Source organism: Corvus hawaiiensis, chromosome 30 (genome assembly GCF_020740725.1).
Source record: "Corvus hawaiiensis isolate bCorHaw1 chromosome 30, bCorHaw1.pri.cur, whole genome shotgun sequence".
Lineage (NCBI taxonomy): Eukaryota > Metazoa > Chordata > Aves > Passeriformes > Corvidae > Corvus > Corvus hawaiiensis.
In genome coordinates, this window is record NC_063242.1 from 5,652,276 (window position 1) to 5,677,167 (window position 24,892).

At 40.6% G+C, this 24,892-nt stretch overlaps 1 protein-coding gene across 9 annotated transcripts in view; it reads right to left on the reverse strand.

Annotated features, from left to right (window-relative positions):
• The window catches only part of CARMIL1 (capping protein regulator and myosin 1 linker 1), a 193,631-nt gene that overhangs the window by 101,973 nt on the left and 66,766 nt on the right, over nt 1–24,892 (reverse strand). For all 9 annotated transcript variants that reach the window (XM_048289240.1, XM_048289236.1, XM_048289234.1 and 6 more), the window contains exons 3-8: nt 10,477–10,527; nt 6,181–6,240; nt 3,833–3,954; nt 1,727–1,824; nt 1,312–1,382; nt 1,102–1,175 (exon numbers count right to left, since the gene is read on the reverse strand). In XM_048289240.1, coding sequence (XP_048145197.1) covers nt 1,102–1,175; nt 1,312–1,382; nt 1,727–1,824; nt 3,833–3,954; nt 6,181–6,240; nt 10,477–10,527 — 476 coding nt within the window. The remainder of the gene's footprint in view (nt 1–1,101; nt 1,176–1,311; nt 1,383–1,726; nt 1,825–3,832; nt 3,955–6,180; nt 6,241–10,476; nt 10,528–24,892) is intronic.

Below are 24,892 nucleotides of genomic sequence, written 5' to 3' on the forward strand. Positions count from 1 at the left end.
CATGTTGCAACAGATGTTTAAACCATCGTTAAGTTCTTGCCACAAATTTGCTTGCGCTTAATAGCATTCCTCCCCTTTTCTTCTTTCAGCAAGGAAAGAGTCTTTGGCTACATCTGTCATGCACCAGTTGCAGCCCCGTAGTCTTGAGTTACCTCTGAATTAGTCAGCACAGATACTGCTAGGTAACTTGCCAAGGGATTCACGGCAGACTGTGAAAACGTGTCACAGAAACTGAAGTATTTGAATGGGGTATTCTGTGAGTTCACATACCAGATAGCTTAAAGCTGCAAAGAATGCTACCCAAAATACTCTTATTTACCTACCTCCAGCTTCAGCCTTCCTCTTATGATGTTCTAACATTGTACCTCTGACAGATTCTTAATTCTTGCACTGGGCTCTCCCAAAAAAACCAAGGGTTTCTCTATCTTATTTGCACTTTCTTAAATTTGCAATTTCCTTTATATAATGATGAATTTTAGTTAAGCTTCTCTCCCATTTTCTCCTACTTGTAATACCTCCAGATTCAACTTTCTCAGAATCCAATTTTCTCAGCCAGCTAAATTCAGTAGACTAAATACAACACTTAGCTAAGTTTCAGCATTTCACAGCAAAATTACCCTCAATTAGTTCCTTTCTGGAAGTGCTTATTTTTGATAGCATCTATTATAGGTGAGAAGACAACTAGCAGTTGAACAACTTAAACCTTCTACTGACTTGCTGACAAAAGTTAATTTCCTTTACTGGGTACACCATGAGAAAAAAGATTCTGCAGGAGGAAAGACTTCATAATTTCCTTTTTTGTTTTGCCCACCAGATGTAGCTGCATGTTTTATCTGCTGAATTTGAGCTGTTATATCCACCATCACAGGAAAAGTATCTATCTGCTAACTTTTTGGGTTGCTTCCAATAAGAAAATATATTTATCTTCTCAGGCTCCTGAATGAAATGTGGTTTCCATGGGGCTTTCGTGGAAAAACAGCAGCTTCATGCTGAAAACTAAAAATGCTACAGATGGTCATTTCACAGGTCTACACATTCCAGAAACAGCTATGGGGCCATCCCACTTCATCAATATTAGCATGACTACTGCACATGGTTTACCTGTGGTCGAGGTGGCTGAAGTCTTGCAAATTCAGCTCTCTGGTGTCTTGTGTCAGATAAATTGTATCAACATCCTGTTAAAAATACATAACCAAATACACCTTTACAGAACTGTAGTGGGATGTTTTTGTCAAGCACTATGGATTTGCATGTTCTTTCATCATTAGTACAGGTAGCTTAAAAGAGCTTCAGAACAAGACATGCACTTACCCACTGTACTTCTTCTCTGTAGGGAAATCCAAGCCAGTCACAAACACAGGCATACATCTGTGAAAAGCCTCCTACAAAAAACCCAACAAGCTATTTAACATAACAGTCAAACAAGCAAACAAACATACATCTAAAAGGACATCTTAAAGATCCAGTTTTCCAGAACTCACTCTCTTTTTCTCTCAGAAGACTGTCCATTTTGCTTATGAAGGAAACTGAGACTATCCTATCTTTGCCTGGTAAGTTGCAAGAAAGCTTAATATAGTGCCTTCACCTACCAATCAGAAGTCTGCTTCATACTAATTACACCTTAAAACTAATTACACCTTTACAAGCTTCTGCCAGAAATAGAATTAAACTTCCTGACACTGCAATTCCAGTCCTTTTATATTTGGGCATTTAAATTCATTCTCACCACAAGGTCCAAGTTCTGCCACTGTCTGACTGTCCCACAGGGCCTGGAGATTAGCCAGTCTTTCTGAAGGCTCCATAGTTACTTTTTTCATAATCCTCCTAGATGGAAAAGAGGGGAAAAACATCATTCATGGCTTTGAAAGTATTTTTAAACATATAAACCTTTTTTATTTTAAGAGCATTTTTAAATGAGTGTATAGGAAGAATTACCATTTTTAATACAACTCACTTTCCTACCTAAAAGGCACACACATCATTATGCAGCCCAGCAGGAGTAGCATTTATTCTTTCTTTCTCTCTCTTTTTCTTTTGATTAACCCTGTGACTACTGGAGCAACTAAACCCTTTTGTATTACAAGATCACTCAAGTTAAGGAGACTTGTGCCTCTCATCTGACACCAGGATGCCCAAAATAGGGAAGAGACATGGTATTAATAGTTACCATGAAACCACTGTCATATATACACTGTTTTTATGCAGAAATAGCACCACGGTGCAAAGAGCTGAGCAGCTGCATGTGGCCTCTAGGCTGCACTCTTGATATCCAGCTCCAATCTTTGTAATTTGGTAGCATTTTCCTTCCCTAGACAGACAAGAAACACGATGCCTTTCTGCCTTTTAAGAAATAAAATGATCTGTTTTTATGAATAGCAAGACTGCCTCATAAACTACAGGATTCCATTGGGGGGGGGGGGTGCTGGGAGTTTGGGAGGTGGAGCAGAAGAGAATCAATAAGCTATAATAACTAAAGAAACTCCTTCCCCCCTTCTTGCCTGTTCTGGTCCTATATCATCTGCACAACTCCAATGCTTTCATTTTAGAAAACTGTCATCTGAGAGGAGAGCAAGAAATTTGATTTCTTTCCTGGAAGCAAGCACTCCATGCATCTACCCAAAATGCTGCAGCAATCTTCTCAAGAAAGCCCACAGAAAACATCTTCAGAGCTCAAGGCCTTCAGAAACAACCAGAGAAACACACCCAGTCTTGCAGGCCCCTTTACTCTTTTTGTATGCATTTCTCACACCATTACTGAGGTTTTATAGCAACCCTGCTCACAAACCCCGCTCAGTTGTATTCATGCTCTTTGAAGGGAGAGCTCAATCTCCACTAAGGCAGTTAATAACACTTCCAGAGAGGAAAATCAGAAGTGGAAAAAAAAATGAAGACAAGAAAAAGAAACTGCCATCCAGAGTTTATGAACTGGATTTCCTACTCCGCCTACAGGAAAGGTGAATAATAAAGACATGCACTCAAAATAAACCATGTAAGTTTAGCCTAACCATTCACATCGAGTGTCTGTTACTAAAGTTCACTTATAGAAAATCAACGTGTCTGGGAAAATGCTTTTCCACAGCCCATTTTTTCTAATAATGCTGAAAACCAGGAGCTGAGGAGAATACAGTAGAGCTGCATGACTTGGTGGAGAGCAATGAAGATGAGGCAATGACAGAGAAGATAGAAAAGAAAATGAAGAAGTACTACTGAGAACTGCTGCAAGATTATAGAATCCAGAGGCATGGTAAAAGAGAAAACCAAAGGCACAAATAATGCACTGAAAAGAAAAGCCAGAAAAGGAAACAGGTAGTTCAAGGAGTCAGTTAAACCATAGGAAATATATGACAAGACTGCCCAGGGCTCAGTTTTGAAGAACAAGGCTCACAATCATGTACATTGTTTCACAAACACTGAAAGTAAATGGAACTTTTCCCTCCTCTCCCAACTCATATTTTACTTCTGGTGAGAAAAAAAAAAAACAAACAAAGGAGTAAGTTACAACAAAAAATGACAGAACCTAAGCTATACCTGAAACTGGAGAGGCAACAAGGTAAAATGAAAATTTAAGACTTCAAATACTTGCACCCACCTTCAAACCAAAGGTTTTTATGACCCTACAAGATCAACATAAAAGTCTACCTATGCTCTACACTCTCCTGGTTCTGCCATACACCTGGACAAGAGCTTAGTGCTCTTGTCATCCTCAAGGTGATTCTCATATCCTCAGCGCATTTCTGAGATCAGGGAGGGGAAACCAGCAGACAAGAAGTGGTGGCTGGTCACCACTTCCACACAATCTGTTCCCACTAGAGGTGCCCTAAAGCAGACTTACACTGGTGAGAGTCCAGGGAATATCTTCCTGAGGCAGGTCCCGATGTGTGCCAGCACCTCGTTCACATCCTCTGAGGATGCCATCTTCATGGAGATGCTGCATTTCTCAGTTTCCATAACCAACTAGAAATAAAAGTGCAAGAGGCTGAGAACTGGGTATCATATATGTTTTATCCTTTTAAAAAGGAAGGCATTTTCAATGCCAGCTGAATGCTTCCCGTGCTTGTAGGAATCTGTTATTCTTTAAGACATGACACAGCACTGCTCCAGGTAAGGTTTCTGAAAGTTGTTCCTGAATGTACAAGACCCCCATACTCAAACTTTGCTTTTTCTAACAGTGCCCTGCTTCCCACGGGAATACAATTTTCAAAGGATCTTGACCTCAGCTGACACTTCGAAAACCAAGAACTTTTCACAGCATTGTCCTCTTTTGAAACACGTCCCAGAACACCAGGAGAGGCAGGCTCAGACTGACGGGAAACTATTGAATGAGCAGGGTGCCTGTTTCCTCCAGCAAAAAGTAAAAGTCTTTAATGGCTGCAATCCTCTGGAAAAGCTCTAGTGCTTTGTTTTGTGCTGTTTAAGAAAATGCTGTGGTGCTGTGTTGTCTCAGTGCAGATGAAGCAGTAACTCAGCCAGCATAACTGCCCTGCTGTCTGGGGGATACGTGCTTGAGTGAGGGGGATAAACAAAGCCTTTTGCAACCCACCTCCCTTAGGTATAGATTGAATGTTCAGAATCAAATCAGATTATGGTAAGAGTGACACATCAGCTCTGCTGCTGCTTTCGGCTGCATCACAGGAAGCAGTGTAATGTTTCTGTTTACTCCAGGGTGGATAGTTAGCACAGCCCAAGTCATAATCTCTTTCAGATGAGAAGCTGTGCACGGACAGTGAGAAGGTAACAACAGGAATAACTAAGTGTAGACAGATAGTAGGAGAGGGGACTCTGTGCAGTATGATACAAAGGGTTGCTTCTTATTGAAGCTGGTTCCCAGGGCTCTCTTGGTTCCCAATTCATGCCTAGGGTCATCACCAGGATAATCCTAGAAGAGGCTGTATTACCCCTAAAGCACACAGACAATTCACACCTTTTCAACTCCTGAGCCTGTTGCCACCACTCCCTGATGACGAATGAGTGGGCAACTTACCACTGTTTTTCATCATCACCAATATTTGCACAATGTTTCCTTATATTACTCTGTCTATTTGTTCACTTATCTTACCATGGGAAGCCCTTCATGGCTTTCTGCAAGTTACCCAGCACAAAACTACACCCTTCTGATATCACAGCTATAATTATGCTGTTAGCAGGAAAACTGCAACAATATCATTTGCTCCACAAGCAATAATCCAAGATTCTGCCTGTCTTCAGGTATAAGCCTCACACAATTAAAACACAAATGAGTGTAAACATGAAAAACCTTAAAAAATACTTTAGGAAAGGTGTATGCTCATTGAGGCTGCTGAAAATCTCTTGTAAACTCTGCTACAACAGTGACTGTCTATGCCTCCAGGAGTAATTAGCAATAGTTACCTGGCATTTTAGTACCTTAAATAAAAAAAGCCACAAAAACTTAGAATTTAGTAAATGCCTCCCCATTAAAACACCTGGACCTTTTTTTCCCCTCCTTTAAGGAAAGCTTCAAAAGACTGGTTAAGAAGATGACATGTTAATACAATGAGAGCTTTTCAGAGTTCAAAGTATCTCAGGCACTCCTACCCTTAAAAAGCTCTTTAAAAGCCAAACACACATGAAACACATGAAGACTTTGATACAATTGAACTGTCAAATCTTGTCAACATGCTCATTTTATGAATTAAAAATGCTCTAAAGGCATTCTTCTTTTCAGCACCTTCTCTTTGACATTTACTTTTTTGGGCACATAACTTGCTGTCAAATATATTTTGTGTTGCACACAGTAAAGGCATGAAGAAGAGTTGAAAGCAAAGCATTTCTGCCTGCAATGTAAGCAGTAGCTTTTGGCTTCTCCATAAAGGAAGAAGCCACAGAAGCCACTGCAGCTTGTGTGGTGATGATTGCATACCAGTCACCATTTACCAGCTCTGAGAAAAAGATCCACTTATGATACAAATGGAAACTTGTACCATACTGAATTAGGAAAAAACCAATCTGTTTCGTATCATTATTCCACCTGAACAGATTCCTAAAACTGACTCTCTAAATTCTTGTTGTTATTATTAAGACTTTAGACCAGCATGAATGTGAGAATACAAATGCACAGTGTGCTCAGTGGAAGGGGACACCTGCATGTTAGAGCATTACCTCCTTGACCAGAACAGATTTACCCATGAGTAAACAAGTATCTTTTATCTAGAATACACTCACCTGGCCAGGTTTATTGGAAGTTACTCCTTGGATTTCCAAGTAGCTGAAAGTTAGTTCTAACTGTAGTTAGAAAAGAAAACACCACATTAGTGCAAACATCATCTTATTTTAAAGAGCACTTACACTTCTCAATGAGGTTAAGAAAACCTTGAGCAGGCTACTGATATTTGACATCAGTTTCTGTAATTGACACTAAGTACTTGTTAATATCTGGGTGCATTTTTCATTAAAAGAATACTTACATTTGCTTGTTACAGGTTTAAATGGTTACGAGAGGTTATAGGAATACCACACTGGACATTTTACTGCAAGCTATAAGCACATAAGCTTATAATCAATTTTATGAAAAAATTTTACTATAAAAAGCATCATTAATAAATACCCTACTGATGTGTACTCTTGTGACTGATTAATCATTTATTACAATCCTTACAGCTCCACATTATTCTTTCATTAGTTACATTGATCATAGATGTGAAAAATTTTACTGCACAGAACCTAAAGGGACATGTGCACACAATTTTATACATATATGTCTCTCTGTCTATATATATAGATATGAATAAAAATACCATATATAGATAGATACAGATATGAACATAAACGCCCAAGGAGTGTTTTGGCTTGTCTAAAAGTATGAGAGGAAGTGATACATAAGCTTTGTCTGAGTGGTTTGTTTGGATGACAGTCAGACTAGGCAGGGAAGAACATACAGAATCCAAATGGAAGCTCAGAAGGCAGTGGGGAATTCTTCTCCAAGGACAAATCTAGGGTTACAGGGAGTGTGCTAAGATCCGAATTCACAATTATGTAGACTAACGTCTTGACAGTCGAGATATACAGAAAGAAACAAACCTCTTGGACTGAGTCATAACTACAGGGCAAGACATTAGCTTGGTCATTTCCTTTTAGTTCTCACTGAAACCATTGTAACTGAGCAGTCTGTCTGAATTGCACGAAGTTTCCTGTCCTTTATCTTATCCCAGGTTCACAGTCAGGGTGCTCCCAGGCTAACTGGCAAGCACCATATCATTCTACTCCTGTATTTGTGAAAAAAGTCAACCCTGAATGACTACTGGGGTGCTCAGAACCCAGACACAGCTATCGAGACTCCGTCCCTGTAAAGGCTGCAACAGCACCTCAGGAAGTCAGGAAGAGTGGTACCAGCTTCCAACTATCAAAAAGCTTTCCAGAAAACTTTTGTTATTACTTTCTCTTTGTTCATTGCTGCCTATTTCTAAATCCTTATCCCTTCAGCTGCCCTGATGATTTAGCAGCATCAGAAGATGCCCCTCCAATTTCTGAGCAAAATTTACCTTCCGCCAAAAACCTCTCTTGGTGAACGAACTTTACTCTGAAGATTTTGAGGCTTCATGTGCTTCATTTCACACATTCTGATGCAGGGGCAGCTGCCACAGCAAACAGGCAGTTTCAAGGGTGCCTACACATCTGGTTACGAAGCGAGCGAGCACAAGGAACTGAGGCAGGAGAGACAGAACCAGGGCAAGCATCTTCGCAGAGCTCGTACCAACACCTTGCATTTTCACAAGTGTAAAGCATTCACTTCTCTTCAGTGCTTTACTTCTAAGCTAGGGCCGGCAATCTTTTGTGATGACATGGCCCTGTGCAGTTGACTTAGGGCAGAAAGGAAAAAAAAGGAAAAAAATAAACCCACCCAAAAAATCTATAGCAGCTATTGTTGGCTACTGGATTAAGCAAGACTACACATACAGAAGGCAAAAGCTCTTTTTCCCCCCGTACTAATTAAATATTTGTTTACCTAAATCACAATGAAATTTTAAGGGGGGAGTTTCTGTGATTGAAATCCTTCATATTTTGAAAATTATTTACCTATCTAATTGAAGGTTCTTTCTTTGCTAAAGTATGTGCAAACATATATCTATGTACACACAATCAAAAAATATCCAAAAAGTTCACACAGATCCGGACTCAAGAATTTAGTCTGCAAATCCTCTTGCTTAGAATTAACAAATATCAGGAAACATGGCACTATCTCTACAACTCATCTTTGGTTCATTTTTCTAGATAAAAGTATGAACTTACAGTCCTTGCTTTGCAGGAAAAATGTAACACATTCTAAACATCATCTACCTCAAACTAAGAAATAATTTTTACAAGGTTTTAAAAGGCATAATCTCATTTATTACCCAAAATTATACGTTTCTAAAATCCTCTTAAAAAGCTATGCATGCCTCTCATTTAGGAACCTTTCAGTTACCCAGACAGCTAATTTCCTAGTTTTCAATTTTTTCAACCAAAACTTAATGGAAGTTGAAATACATTCACAAATATGAATTACATTCGTACCAATATTTTATACACTTATTTGTGGGCTTGATGACACATCCAACATTTACAAGTGTTGCAATCACATTTTATACAGATATGTAGCAAGAATTAGCAGGCTTGAAGTACTGTCCTTCCTTCCCAATCAGTCCATCTCGAATAGTAGGAATGAACTGATTGGATCAGAGTGTGAAGTTACGAGGTGGCCATTGTGATATCTTTGCTCTAAGGATAGTAGTGTGAGTTGGTATTGTAGTTAACCAACATTAATTCTTTTTAACTTTGATCCTTGTTTAGTAGATATAGTCAACAGCATTGTTTAAGGAAAAGTGAAGCTTGGAACTGAATGTAGCAGTAACAGTTACTCACAACTGGCCATCTCTAGGCATACTCAATTTTATTAGAGGTCCCCAGAGAAATAAAGCTGGATGTTCTCAGCTGTCTTTCTAGGAGTTACTGTCTGCCAATTACATGGAAGTTCTCAGGCTCAGAAAGCTTCTGAGCAGCTATTGAAAATATTACAGACATTACAAAACTTACAAAGTTTCACTAACCCTTCTAGAAAGGCATTTTCAACCATCCTAATAATTGTTCAGACATAAAAAGTTTAATTTTTACATAAATCATAAGCATAGCTTCTCATCATCTTCCTTCTATTTACTTCTACTAGTAAAGAATACATATTTTAGATTTTAATGAAAACAAAACCAAGTTTTTCAACTATAAAAATTTATTTAATGAGTTATGGGAATTGTCTGAAACAGTCAACTAAACAGAGTTATCACTTAGTACTCCAAACCCCAGCTTAAGTTATCACTTAGTACTCCAAACCTTCAAGAGCTTTTTGATGACTTACAATGGCCTTGCTAATGTTTAACAAGATCACTATCACCACCTGTCTATCATATTGCCATTGCACTGATGTCTGAGCTGTTCATCAACTGGATCTACGTTTCCAAGCAAGCAGCCACCAAACCCTGTCTTAAAAAGCCCTGGCTGAAAACTGCAGTGATCCAAACACCAACAGACAACAACCACAGACATCTGTGCTGCAGGGACAGGGTGATCAACTGAGGAAAATAAATATCAGCAGAAATTCAAGCTGCGGTTCATCCTACCTGTCAGTCAGCATCTTCCAATTATAGATAAGGATGGTCACACTTACCAGTGGCCATAACTGGAAATTTGGTATCAGTAGTTCCATTTATTGATTCTGTTTTTTCTATAAAGTATGTATATATATATATACAGACACACACACACATATATATACATATATATATATATATACACACTTAGACACACACGTGTAAAATACAACAAAATAGGATATGTGCCAGATTCCCATTCACCGCTTCCAACCTGGACGAGAGATCTTCTTTCACATCAGTCATTTTTATTCATGTGGAAATCATCTTTCTCTTCTATAAGTCATTACAAATTGTCACAGGCACAGAAAAAATAATTCACTGGCATTGGCAAGACAAGTTGCCAAAATGCTTTTCAAAATGAACAGCAAAAATCATTAGAAAACAGCAGAATTTAATAAAACTCAACACAGCTTCTGCCTCCAAATCAAATATAATCCTATTTGACACTGCAAACACTAGAGGGAATAATGCCATCAGCTTCTTTGCACGTAAACTGTCCTTCTATAAAATTCATTAGGCTCATCTCACAGTTCTTCAAGTTGGAGTTTACAATGTAACTCTTCAGCAACCTGCATTTTTAGAAGTTAAAATGCTTCTGAAAAGGTGTGTGTGTATAAATACATATATATATATATGTATGTACTCACAAATGCATTTAAGGCATATCCTAGTAGAAGCTCCATTCTAAGTCAACACCATGCAACACACCATTCCTCAATTATCTATTTTTTTTAACAGATGTACAAGTATAACCAGAATATACTAATTTTTTGCTACTTAGTTTCTGTAACTTTCATTTGTTACCCCAGAGAATTTATAGAAACACAGTGGTTTTTACCTTGGTGGGAATCCGAGATGTTAAAAGAAATGCCCGACATGATGCCAACACCTATTGAAAAAATAAAGAAGAACAGAATTTGTAAAAAACATTTAATATTATAAAAGATTCTTTTCCAGGAAAATCCTGAAACCAGAGGAAAAAAGCCTCTAGCAGAGTGAGTGTGGATTCCCTCTGCTGTCATACACTGAAGAAAGCAAAACTGGGATCCGATCCAGTAGAACACAGTGAAGAGACTGCTGCAATCTGATCAGCTATAAGCTACTTAGCACACCACTGAACTGAAGAAATGTATTTAATTAATCTCTCCAGAAAATATAACAGAAATCTTAGTCACATTTTAAAAAGAAGCGAGGATGAGAAGTCCTACCAGGAATATAGGATGTACTTAAATGTAAGAAAAATATATGAGATTATCATGATATTATTAGCAATATATGACACTGTGGGCAAACGGGGGAGTTTTGGACACATTTGGGGGCATTCTAGGGTAAGAATGAAAAGATTTCTCATTGATAGCACCTGCATTTCTTCTTTAGCAAAGGCAATGGAAAAATGCAGTTAGACTAGAGAGACCAGTGGCTCTGGGGAGAAAGCACAACAAAACTAATATTTTGGAAGCTACTGCCAATCAAAATGTAATGATTCTATATCATATCCCTCCAGTCTCCAGTAGCACATCCCACTCACAGATTTTATGCTTTGCAAAAGGAATGACTCATCTTGGCAAAACTACAGTACTGTTTGTTGATTTACCTATAGAATTATCTGCTGTTGGCTACATCATTTTCCAGATTGAAAAAAAAAAAAAAAAAAAAAGAAAGACACAATTCGAACACCTGCCAGAGCTTTTCACACAGGTAGGACCTCCTAAACTCAGCCCTACTCAGTAAGTATCCAGGATCAAGTGATCGGGTTGACACAAAACATATTCCTCACTTGGAGAGGAAGAAGCAGGCTGAGAAGGCGACCCAGCATCCAGCTCTGGACACTGTTCAAACACTTCAGGGATTGGATTTCAGCTTCAGCTGAATAACATCTTGCTAAATCCTAAGAGCCCAAGTGCTGTAGCAGTGCTGAATATTAGCAGATTGTTTCAGGGTTGATGTGATTAGACCCAGTTCTCTGGTTACCACTGGTGTAGAGCCAAACTGCTGCAGAATAACCTGTGCCTCCTGTAAGGCTCAACCCTTCACTGAAGTCCCCTTATGACAGGCTGGCCCTGTTACACAAGCCTGCTTCATCTCCTTGCTCACACGTAAGGGAGAGACAGCCTCTTGTGCTCTCCTCCCAGCTACACCTATCCCAAGTATCTCTTCCACAATCCAGCACGAAGAGAAAGGGGAAGGACCTACCCAAGGGGTTTTTCCACTGCTCAACCACAGTTTCTCCAGCCTAACAGCAGCTTTCTCTCACAGTAATAAAACCCTGACCTTTTCTCTCCCTCACTCGTCTCCTCAGGGCAGCCACACACAGTAGGTACACACCACTCTCCCGGGAGCCTCTGGGGAAGATCACATCCCTGTGCTCACAAAATAGCTCTGCTATCAGTAAGAGTGCCACTCTTACTGGTGAACCCATTCACAAGCTGCCCACATCTGAAGAGGGGTAGGTGATCAGGCATCCTCTCTGCACTGGCACCACCAAAAAAATCTCTCCAGTGTCACAGGCAGAGCAGTTCTGGTCACTACACCTCAGATGCACAAGTGAGACAGTCAGGGGAAAGAAAACCTTTTGAAGAACTGCTTGCCATACTTGCCTTCTAGGTAGTGGCCAACAGCATTAGAGACATCAGTGCTCTGTGTATGCCACCACAGTGCAACAGCTCATTACAGGAAAATCACGTCACAGTCTTGCTATAAAATATTTGCTTGCAAATATGGGTTCAAGCTACTTTATGAGCCTAGAAAGGGTCGTTTTAACATGACTACAGTACACATGAGGAGTCCAAACAACAAAGTTAAATGTAAACCAGGTAACCAGAAGGCCCTGACAAAATCATGTCAGAAAAGAATGTTCCAACAGAGCACATGGCAGCGTATATTCTAGTGGCACATGTACCAATGGTCCCAAAGTGATCTTCCTAAAACCAACAAAGCTGAAAACCCCACTTACCCTAAGGTGCATTTACATACAAAGGAGAGCCTTGCTGTAAAATGATACTCCCCACTCAGCAGGTAAAGAACTACTCTTAAGCAATAAGATGGTACCAAAAAAAAAAAAAAAAAGCCTGAAGCTTCTAATCCAGTAACACAAATTTCTACAGTTTTTGTAGTTGAGACTCTCACAAACAAGTAAGAGTTTGATTTTTACAAAAAAATCAGTTGAAGACAAGGTCAATTATTACTGCAAAATTAATGTCCCATCTTGACTACAGCAGGACTACTTTTTTTTTTTTTTTTTTTTTTTTTAATTTTTTTTTTTTTACAATGGCAGAATTGGCTAAGATGAGGCTTGGCATTTATCACAACTTCAGCTGTTAAAATCTGAGTTCACATCGTGACCCTTGAAAGGATCAGCTTTAGTTTACTGCTTTCTGATTTTCTTCTCTAATAGTTCTGAAATTTTACAGCAACATCTGCGTTTTAACGCCACCATTTTTGCTCACGTTTAGCAACAGGGTAGCCCGTACCCCAATTCAACCCAAGGCTTGCTGGATGAGCTGTGAAACATGAATGGTTTGTTTTCAACGACTTCCTTCTCCTCAATAAGGCTGCAGTGCATAAACAAATAATGGCTCTTAAAGATACCGGCTCATCCATGTCTCTGACAATAGGATTCTGCATGGTTGTTAGTACTTGCAAGGGCAATAGAACATGTATTGCAGTCTGCTCAAAAAAACACACCACTCTAGTCCTTCCCTTGAGAAACGTGATGCTGGTGCCAAGGGCAGAGGCACTGGAGGTGTTTTCACACTGACAGTTCAAGCCCCCTTTTAAGAAACAAGTAATTTTTGTGCAGGAAGACCCAGGTCTCTGCACATTCCTCTGACAAGAATAACGAGTATGCATGTGATTGCACAATTGTCTAGGGCTTTCAGAAGCATCCAGGAGTGCTGTTTTTCATGAATAGGCAGATTCTACATTTCCTGGGGTTTTTAATTTCTTCATACAAAGAAACTAAAAGCAGAAGCAGCCACCCTTACTCTCAAGCAATCATCAGGAATCTTACCAAGAAGGTTCTGCCACTGTTATATTCATTTTGCACCTGGGGAACCTTGAGCACAGAAGAGTCATGGTCAAAGTCACTTAGAAGTCCAGAGACTCAGAGCAGCAGACACAGGGATAACCTGGAACAAAGAGCTCCCTGGCTCACAGCCCATCAGGAATGTTGACTGAGCACGGCTAATCTACCTTATCATCTGATAACAAAATGATCTCACTTGTTTAGCTTAATGCATCACAACCCCACTCCTCCATAACCATTCTGTTTGGTCACCAGTAGTACTCAATCATTAATAAAGTTAAAAGATCCCATCAAAAGATAAACACATGCAGGGTAAAGAAAGAGGCTGAGGATTTGATTCATGCTTTAACACACCTGTAAAACCAAAAGGTTTGCAAGTGACTGATGTGAAGGCAGCAAGGACATCCAGGCAAATTTTATAAAGGGTACACAACCTGCCTGTTGCTCCATGGAAAGGACAATAAAAGAGAATTATACGTAGTTAACAGCAGCTTTGGTCTGTCTTCCTACTCTGCCTTTTTTAAAGCAGAAAATAGGAATATGATTTGAATTTTAAATGACTCCTACTCACACACACATACCCGAGTTGATGATTTCTTAATGTTTTTATCATCCCAAATTCTGTAACGCTCCCTACACTGCTCAGAATGTACATGAAACAAGTTAAAATTCAGAAACATTCACCAAAAACATACCCTGGATATTATTTCTCCAGAGATTCACAGCCTACAAGGTCATCTTCTATTTACCAGAACACATAATATGTTTCAGTAAGTAACATAGATTCTCTGTGAGCATATCAATATAACAAACATACAGATGCATTTTGTCATTTACTGTCAAATCCTAGCTTTATTACCCATTTTAGTACTGTAGGTTAAATCACAGGGCTGCACTGGGTTAACCCAGCCACCTGACCTGGCAGCCACTCTTGGGAAGATCAGTAGAGAAACACAGCTCTGTGCTAATTGCATCTATTTTGCCAGACAAACCACAGCAACTGAAGCTACCTTACCTATACTTGAAGCAGTTTCAAATTCATAAGGAAATGAAAAACACTACTGAAAACACTACTACCTTTTTTAAAATGCCTGGGAATAAAGAGTTCTGGAAAACACAGTGAGCATACTTGTCTTCATGACTAGATATGAAACACAATGAAACCACCTCAGCACTTCATGGGCCCTGGGAAGTTGCATGATGCTCCCACCACTCACTACCACAGATGTTTTGAAACTTCCTTCTGCTGAAATCTCAAAAAAAAGATGATTAACCAAATATTTTTCTCTTGCTGGAAACTGATTGACATAGATACTAAAAAGAAAACCAAAACCAACCAGCTTTGTACTTTTTTTGATCAACCGTTGCAATCTGACTTCTTAAAATGCACTCTACTCTCCATACCTTTCCTTCTGCCACAGTTACTTTTGCCGCCAGCATCTGCCATTTTGTCAGCCTCAAAATTCACTCAGTCTCTTCCATTATCATTTACTTGAGGAAAGAAGCATTTAAAACAAGTTTTCTTATTTTTTGTCACATTCTTGTGATAGCCATCATCTTGAGAATGCCTTGAATCCAGAAGACAGTCACTTTTCTGTATATACTTTAGTTATGCCATCCCCATTTTTATCATTACTCATTACTGTTATTATCCAAAACATCATCATTTTTAAGTTTCCACCTTTATTAGTTGCTTTATGATTTCTCTCATTAGCTTTCCATTGCTACTGCTGACTCAGTATCTAATGTACACACAATAATGTGAGGTAAAGCAGCAGCACTAATACAGTTTTTGTTTTGTTAAAACACGGATGAATCAATACATGTTAGAGCATCCAGCCTCCCTCAGTCCCTATAGGATTGACCGTTCATTTCCTGGGTTGCATGCCTGATGTTGTAAATGCTTCATCCTGAAGCAGCTGAGTTCGATTAGATAAAAGCCCCCCTTCAGAACCATGTTAGAGATATTAGAGCTGGGTTTGAGTGAGGCAGCTCCTGCTAAAAGGACTGAGCCTCCCTAACACAAAGAGGCTAGCTGACATCCTGGAGGGCTTTTTGGAGGGCTGATTAGCTCAGGCATAACAGGAACATGTATGCTGCATCATCTGAAATGGTGGCATCACTTGGCATATGGTGGGCTTCTCCACAGAGCGCTGACACCGGCAAAAAATCCCAGCTCAGCCCCAATCTGAGGGCTTGCAGCACCACCACCTTCACCCACACAGCCCTCTCCGTTGAATTTGACTCTGATCATTCAGTCTCAACTACTTTTGAAGCGTCATCTATGATAAAACCATTGACAGACCTCATTCACTCCTATTCCTAATGTCCACTTATTTATACACCAATACTAAAGCAGCCTTTTGCAGCTGGAGAAGATCTGTTAGGAAGGGGTTAGTGCATTTCAGTTCACACACAAAAAACTGAGTTTCTCCCTCCCTGAGCTGACCCTTAGCCAAGTTGAACGCATTCCCAGGCTCACCTAAGTCGCTGGTGCCTGTGTGGCCAGTCAAAGACCAAAACACAGTAAGGGGAGCTGCTGCTTGCATCAGTACAATTCTCTCCTGTCCAAGACAGGGGTAAGCTCTGCAGCACCTCAGCCATCGCCATGAAGGGCTGCTCTGCTGCATGCTTCTCTATTACCATTCCTCAAGTCAACCACTGCCTCCTCGACAAGGCCCCCTTACTGGCGCCATGGACAGAGAGTGAGCCTGCCTGCCATAGGAATGCTGTGCAGATCACAGCATTTCACTGGTCCTTAATGCTACCACACTACCTTGAAAATTCAAACCTGCTCTGTTATGGCTCCCAATTTCTGTATTTTCTGGATGGCAGAGGCTGGTATAGGGAACAGTTTTTAGTTGAATTTTTTTTTTTTTTTTTTAATGTGTGCTCAGATATCAGAAGAGATGCCAATAAATCTGCTGTGTTTAGAGAAGAAAAGCACCTTTCACCTTGTACTATAGGGAACAAGGCAGGGGACACCACAAGATGGCACAACGGAGTGCTTCACACACATTTCCCTCTCACACCAAGTCAGAGGATCCATTAACAGAAATGCTTATTTAGTGCCTGGAAAGCTGTTCAAATCTGCAGAGCAATTTCTACTTCAGAGGCAGCAATGAACAAATCCTGCCTAGAAGACAGGTAAGAATAAAGTATCCTTGTTTTAGAATTAATAACAACTAAGGCATAGACACACAAAGATTTGCCTAAAACATAAAGACAAAATGAAGTGGTAAAGCTTGAAAGAGAAGCTTGGAGTAAAAGGGTCCTAATTCTGATATTTGAGAAGAAACAACGTAGTTTGGAGGCTTATCAGCAAATTAAGACAAAATTTCCAGACACAGCTAAATTTGTTCCAACAGCTCTAGCAACACTACCACTTCCACCTACAGGCAGTGTCCTAGCCCTGTGAACTGTTTATAAAATACACATGAATCAAATTGTGCTTCTTTAACACCTGTGAAGCACAAAGAAACATGAACACTTGCTATAACCCTACAATGAGCAAACAACCCAGCTATTTTAGTAAAGGTGGGATTTCAGAAGAAACTGAGACGTGCTCACATTTGGCCAGACATCACCTACAGCAGCAACAGGAGCCATGGACACCCCAGCTGCCAAGCCCTGTCACTGAAGTAGCTTGGGATGTGGTCACCAGTGGTGCAGACTGGGACTGGCCTGATTTAGAGACTTTACATTCAGAAGCTTTGTATCTTGTGCTATTAGCCACAGAGCTGCTTGTGGAGGGGCAGCCACCTACTGCCTGTGCGTACAGGGCTCCCTTGTTCTAGGAACCATGGAAGAGTTTCATGGTGTTGTGAGAGATGTCCAGCACAGAGCACTAAAGCTGATGCAATCCCCTGCAGACTGCAAAGCTTCCTTGTCATCCTGCTCACCACCACACAATTCCCAACAACAAAAATACATAATGCTGTAAAACACTAAATACCAGAAGACCCACCTACTGTGTTATTTAAGCCTGCTCTGAGCCATAAAAATAGGAATCAATCAGCAGCTGCATTTCAACAATTCAAAGTCCTCTCCATGGCACTGGACACATCCAGGGCTGATCCCAGCCGAGGCAGAGGAGGGGAGCAGGCTCAACCACATACCTTCACTTGTAACTAATTAGTGAGCAGCAACACCCCAAGGGGGATTTCTTTCTCTGTACCTACATAACACAAAAATAGGTCACTAGCACATTAGTGTTAATACACCTTTATTTTACTTTTTCCCCTTACTTTTGCTCTTATCTGTATACAGCCATTACACAGATTCAGTGTTGCAATTCAGGTTACAATGTGCCTCAGCAGGATACCTTCCCTAGGTACTTGCCCTTTCCAATGTTCCAGACCCCCAATACTTGGTTAAAAAGTGGGTTGAAAACATTCTGTTGACTTGTAATTCAAAACACCCTGGGCTGCAGCATTTTCAGTGCAACAATTTTTTACACTCTTGTACTACTACTCTCCATCATAAAAAGACTGTACAGGCACCTTTAGAAAAAACCCTCCCATTACCTGTCCATGGTGTTAATAAAAAGGAACCTCCACACACCTTCCCTCTTCCTACAGAGCTTCTTTCTGTGTTTACACACAGCAGTTAAAACTGGAAGCATTTTGGTGTGCTGCATATGACACTGTTTCTATGCAGAAGCAGCTGGAAATAGATTTTGCTATTACAGTGCTTTTATTCTTATCTTCTTTAATTTCATCACTTAGAAATGCCAGATTAAACATTTTGCAGTGATCCTTGGTGATGGGATTGCTCATAAAAACCCACAAGCCAAGGCAGTTCTTTCCCAAAGAAACCACTGCTGTGAGTACAAGACAAAAGCGTCTTCCCCATTAGGTCCTGAGGGGATGCAAGATCCACTCCTCTACACTACTGCAGGAGCCTCACTGCTGTCCTCAGGTACACTCTTGATTTCCTTTTCTTCCTCTTGCTTCCCCACAGTACCCCTTTTCCATCTCTATCATCTGTAAAATAGAAGTCCCTGCTGGAACTAACACGACTGTGACAGTCACTTCATCCCTAATCACCTGAGCTACACTGCAAGACTTAGTCTTTATATGCTTTGATATCTTAAGACCATCAATCTTTCAAGAGAGGGATGGTGCTTGAGTGTTGAAACCAGCTACCTAGCCATTTAAAATCCTTAAAAGACACTACTATACTCACAGCTCCCAGACTCAGATATTTTGTTACACTGTTTTACATTTTATAAGATTATCTCTTTTACAGCTATTTTATTTCCAATATAACACATTTCAACTCTGCTAAAGAAATCTTTTCTTTCAGAGTTTAAAACACTTTCCAGAAATGGCAAAAAGGAAGCAAACTACTCCCCTGTACAAGAAAGCAGGGCTGAAAGGGACCTCCCTTTGCCTACTGCTATCCCCGCATGAAACAGGCAGGGAAAGTGAGGCCTCTTCCAGTATGGAGCTTTCCCATAGCTCCCATACTTTATTATTTAAGTGGTGAGAGCTGAAGATGGCTGGGGCATCCCCTCATGGCTTACCCAGGGCTGACCACCCACCCACCGATTCAGCTGACGAGTAGCTACCATCTTCTGGGGAAAACTCACAATAGCTTCTCTGTCATGCACTTTACTCCTACAGCCAGGGCAGCTAAATAATTGAGGTGTGAACAGTATTCCCACTTCCTTGTCATGCAGGTGCATGATGCTGGATACCTTTCTTTCTTAGGAAATTCTGCACGAGACAAAGTCCCTCCCCTGCTCCCACTCTGTATCTAACAGGCAGGAAATCCAGCAACCAGGCCAGCTTTAGGCAGTGACACAGCTGATTGTATCTGGCTTCCCCTTAGATGGAAATTCAGGAATTGCCACATTCCAGAAAAGCAATTTTGCCTCCAACATGCTGCAAAAAAATACTTAGCAGTCTCCCCTACTCCCAAAATGCACACTGTCTTGTCTACCTAAGAAGTACAAGCTGCATGCGCTGGGCAAAAACCACTATTGATGGAGGGCTATTACTCTTTGTGCTGATTTTTTTAAGTCTTATGATGTCAACCATCTAATGCTGTTAATTATTAAAGATGAATATGCTCCTATTCAATAAAAAAGCCATTTTCATAATTTCTGGTTTTGTGAAGATTCTTGAGTGTCTCACACTAATATTGCCTATGTGATACTTGTGCAGCTTCTTATACAGTACATTAACCTGGAAAAATGCATGTCATAACAAAACATCCCCATTTATCTGAGAACCACATCAATTTCTAACAGCCAAATGGAAAACAAACAAACAAAAAAAGTCAGAAACCATGCTCAAAAAAATAAAATTACAACTCGCTGAATGCAAAACCCAGTAAATTATTCTGCTCTTCAAACTTAGGAGTTAAGTATAACAACTGCTGCAACTTGGTACCCAACACTCAGTATCAAGTTACTCCTTGATATACAAAAGATTTCAGTGGTTTTTAACCCACCTATGCCTCTGAAAATTTGGAAAAAAATCAGCTTGCTTCCCCAGAAAGCCTTCACAAGATTCTGATGCAAAAGTCTTCTAAGTCAAACTCTTACTCAGAAGAGTTTTGTGTGTGAATTTTGGTTTTATAAGCACCAATCCATGAGCTTGATGCTATGTAACCATTGCTAATTTCAGAACACAAGAGTCTTAGGGAGAGGAAGAGAGCTTTTAAAAGGTTACTTCACTACTTTACTACTCCTAAGTTGTGAACTTACAACTCACTCTGTTTGTCAGAGCAATCTACAGAAGTGTAAAGTGAACTAGATCTTCCTGGGCTTTATAATTTATCTAGAGTAATAATTTACAAGCTCTTCAATTTGTGGACTATCTTAATTTTCTCTATGGATGTATAGCACAGTCTGCCAGAGAGGAAAGTAAACCTGAGAATGGCCTTTACTCTTTCTATATGGTAGGTTTATAGGCAACTCTCTCCTCATCCTCCAGGCAGCCAAGCTGTTTCTTCCTCTCAGACAAGCCTTTCCTGAATCTGCTCTGGAACAGCTTAAGCTCTCCTGTTGACCAAGCCAATCTGCTCTCCAGAGCTCTTTGCTAGGCTACACAAGCCCAGGGAGCTCACAAAGCAGCATGAAGAGCAGCAGTACTGGCCAGGCTGGGCAGCTTCTGGGACCTGGTGGCACAAACCCCAACCTCAGGAGCTGACAGACCCTGCTTTCTGCAGGCCATGCTCCAATCTCAAGTGATCACTCTTGTTACACACCCTAAAAATTGTCCTGGGTAGACAGAACACAGATTCAAAAACTGTAATTGAGACATCAATATTTTGTTTTTAAAGTAATTTCTAACAGCGAAAAAACTGGTGTAGGGCCACAAACAAGAAGGGAAGGTGAACCACCTGGTTCCGCAGCAGTTTGCACTGTGGTGAGACCACTCCCCCCACAGCCTAAGCCACAGGTGCGACCAGCACTGAACCCCCAGAAGGGTCTGGCACAACCAAAGGCAGCCTCTTCTGCAGCTGAATGTGTGACTGTAATAAACCAAGGTCAGCTTGGCAGCAATATGGCCCAGCTACCAGCAGCATCAGGGGCACAGGAACACAGTGCTTCAGTTGAGCCAACTGCCTGATAACCTCCCCATCCCACAGGCAGGTCCTTCAGGCTAGACCCAACTCTGCACTATTGCAAGTCACCCCGGTTTTAAGGAAATTTAAAGCTCCCTTGAATAAGACAAGTCAGTATGTAACCTAACTGCAGCACAAATGCAGTTTATGGCATGCCTTTTCTAGGCTTCCATCTTTCCAAGCACCATTCTGCTCTTGCCATCAACACAGCCCAGCTGATGATCAAAACAGAGAAAAATTAACACAGATAGAGCTCTAAGAAGACAGAATGCCTTCTAAGCATGGGACCCCTGAGAACATTATCTCTACCTACTCAATAGCATGGCTGAAAACCAATTTGCTCACCTACCCCCAGAGATGCACTGGGAAGCTTTCAGCTGAAATTCAACATATCACACACAAATTTTTTCATGCTGTATCTTGTCACTGCTCTACCTTTATGACTCTTGACGCAGAGTGTTTACGTACACATTTGTGGCTTTTTTAAAAAATCTTCTTAACCTAGGCAGTACCTAAGTAAAACAAAGCCTCAAAAGCCTTTAGTAGTCTACTACAAAGAAACCTTAACCCCAACACATTATCATCAGGGCTTCAAAGCCACTGTGAGACAAAACTCATGCTACAACCACCTTGAACCACCTCAAAGAAGCTATTGCCATTTTTTTTCCCCTTCTTTTTGTAAAAAGTTGTGGTTCCTTTGATTCTTTATGCTGGTGAATGGGGTTTGGTTTGTTTTAACTGTAAAACCAAAACCAAACATTAGTAATTTCATTTCCAGTTGTTACTGCCGCCTTTTCTTGTCACCCACTAACTTCAGATGGGATTTTAATACTTAGTTCAGGTAGTGCAAGACCTCCTAAGTGAAGTATTAGTCAGTGTCCTGCATACAGAGAAAAGGGGTATGGAGTTTCTAGCACTGTTTAATTCCATATCATGCACATCATCATTGCTGGAGGTGTGGTTTTGGCAGGAAGACACTGGCAGCAGAAAGTGTAAGCATGTGGTTTTTGCCTGGCTCTGGGGAAAAGGGTGAGGGACCACACTGCCCTGCACCAGGACTGTGCTGCCACTTCCATGTCGGAGAGCTGCCCTATACTGGGACTGTGCCGGCACCAGTGCACCGGAGAGCTGCAGCGTGGCCCAGCCTTTGCTGGAGACCTCACCAAGTGCTACTTGGTTAACTGTCACTGGAGTTACACATCAACCACTTCAATAAACTCACGTGGATTCAGCCAGTTTTGCTGGTATTCTCACAGAAGTCAGAAAGCAAAATGTCATTCAATCGTCCTGCCTAAATAGCTGATTAATGTGTCATCACTGTTTTTCTACCCACTTCTTGTTTATCATCTCTTCTCAAGGTCTTTCATTGCTTGAAGTTCTAAATGTCTTCTTTTCCTTTTGTTGAGCTTTGATACTTTATCAACACAGGGGTTTTGTACAACTAAAATTAGAAGTTTTAAAGAAATCACTGCAATGTTTTTGAATTACATGGCTAAGTTCCCAAACACACCATAAATAAATGGTCACTGTCTTGTTAGCAGGTTTGCACAAAATTTTACCCAACGGGCTATCAGATATATCGAAGACTTGAACTCTGCCCACACACAAACACTTGTATTATTGGATAATTAACCTCATTATTCAGATAACACCATTAATGATGAGTAAAGCACAGCAATGAAAACTCAAAACCTCCCACCACAACTGCAACATTAAACCCCCCAGCTTTATCTTCCATTTCTTCTGTGTCAGGGTCCTGTGATCACTCAATTTGTCTACATTATCATTTTTTATTTTCTTGCAGACTAGATACAGATGTCTTCTCTTTCCCTTTCTTAAATCCTAGCATTTCTAAAACAAGTGCACCAAGAAATGAAGACAAGCAAAAGAAAGCATCCACATCAACATGTCTATGATGGAAGGACTTTTCAAATTCAGTTGAATTGCAGAGCTCACAGCAGTTCTGAAAAGGCCACTACCTCCCCCTTGTTCATAAATTAGATGGGAACTTAAAAGATCTTCTGTCTTCAAGTACAGGTATCTCCTAAAGTAGTGGTCAAGGGAGGTGGAAACAATGTGACACTTACTTAATATCTGCTCCAGGCTGAGTAAAGAAGCTCCAGGAGACACTGCTTTGCTCAAGCTAAAAAAGCAAGAGAGCTCACTACTCAACATGTTTAAAAGAAGAAACAAAATCTGGCTTTTTGCCTCAAACAATTACTTCATCATGATCATAAAGCACATTTTCAATGAGGCCACTCCCACCCTAGAAGCTGTTAACATATACACAGACATGTAGTTAAGGCCCTAATCTATAAATGCAGATGACAGAAGCAAGTAGATATAACCCTTTCAAGAAGAGATGCCAAATACCAGGGTTTTAAAATAATATATCTATGCCCACTCTTTGCATGATAAAGACCACAGTGCTTCATCCAACAGTATCATCAGCATGGAGCCTGTAACCTCAGCTCCTCTCAATCTGATGCCTCAGAGCAGTTTCAGAAGCTAAGCATCTGTTGTGGTTGCTAATAAAAAGTCTGAAGAATTTTGCTTTCAAATATGTAAAAGTGGGTGGGGGAGAGGGGGCTGTTTCACTTTCCTGCAGCCACATGAAAATACATAACAGCTTTCAAAGTACATCATTGACTCACTCGTGGTACAAATCAATCAATTCTATGAAGTTTCTGAAGCCTGGTAAATTAGCTAGAAAAAACACAAGCTTCTCTGGCTCCTCGGGGCTCACAATATGTGATCTGACCCTGGTCGTAACAATCACGTCACTATAAACAAATGATGAAGGGATCACAGCTGCCTGGAAACCCTGGTACTCAATAATGCTCCTTCCAAGGAGGTCAAATCCTATAGACTACAGGCTTCAAGGAGCCCTGCACAGAGCCAGCGCAGCAACAGCTGCAAAAATGGGAGGTCACTAAATGCAGATGTGATGTAAGACATAACCACACAGGGCCAAGCCTCAGCTCTCATAATCAGGTATCATTCCTAGGGAGGGGAACACAAAATGGATGCTTCCCTGCAATCAAACCAGAAAGAGGGCTGAATACAAAGTAAAAACACTACAGAAGTGACAAATGTAAAGGTAATCCAATTTTGAGGACTAACACCGTAATTCTTCCTCTTTACTCAATTTCTAGTCTTTACCATGCTTTTGCTTCCAGCAGGCTGAATAATCAGTCCAAAGACTTCAACACTGCACAAAAATCTTCATTGTTAAGGACAGTGATTTTTATTTATAGTGTCTGAAGTTGCTACTTGTCAGCAACATGCCAGCATTCTGGGGAAGAACTTGTAAGAGGAAAAATTAGGCTGAGGCTGAGCAACCTCTTCAACTGTGTTTCTGTAAGATTTGTTCTACATAGAAACGAGAGAGATTACACTTGGACTGAGCAAGGTGAGTGCATCTGGAAACCCTGGGCTGCTCTCCTGGTAGCAGCTCTGCTCATGCTCACTCAACATGCTTGAGACACGCTACACTTCCTGACACACAGCTCGTGCAAGACATGTTGGATTCTGGCTACTGAGTTCACGTAAAATTAAAAGAGTGGCTGTGATCCTCAGATATCCAGCATCCATGGTTTGACCTGGATCACCACAGGCTTGGAAATCCAGGAGAAATGCACCATTCAATATT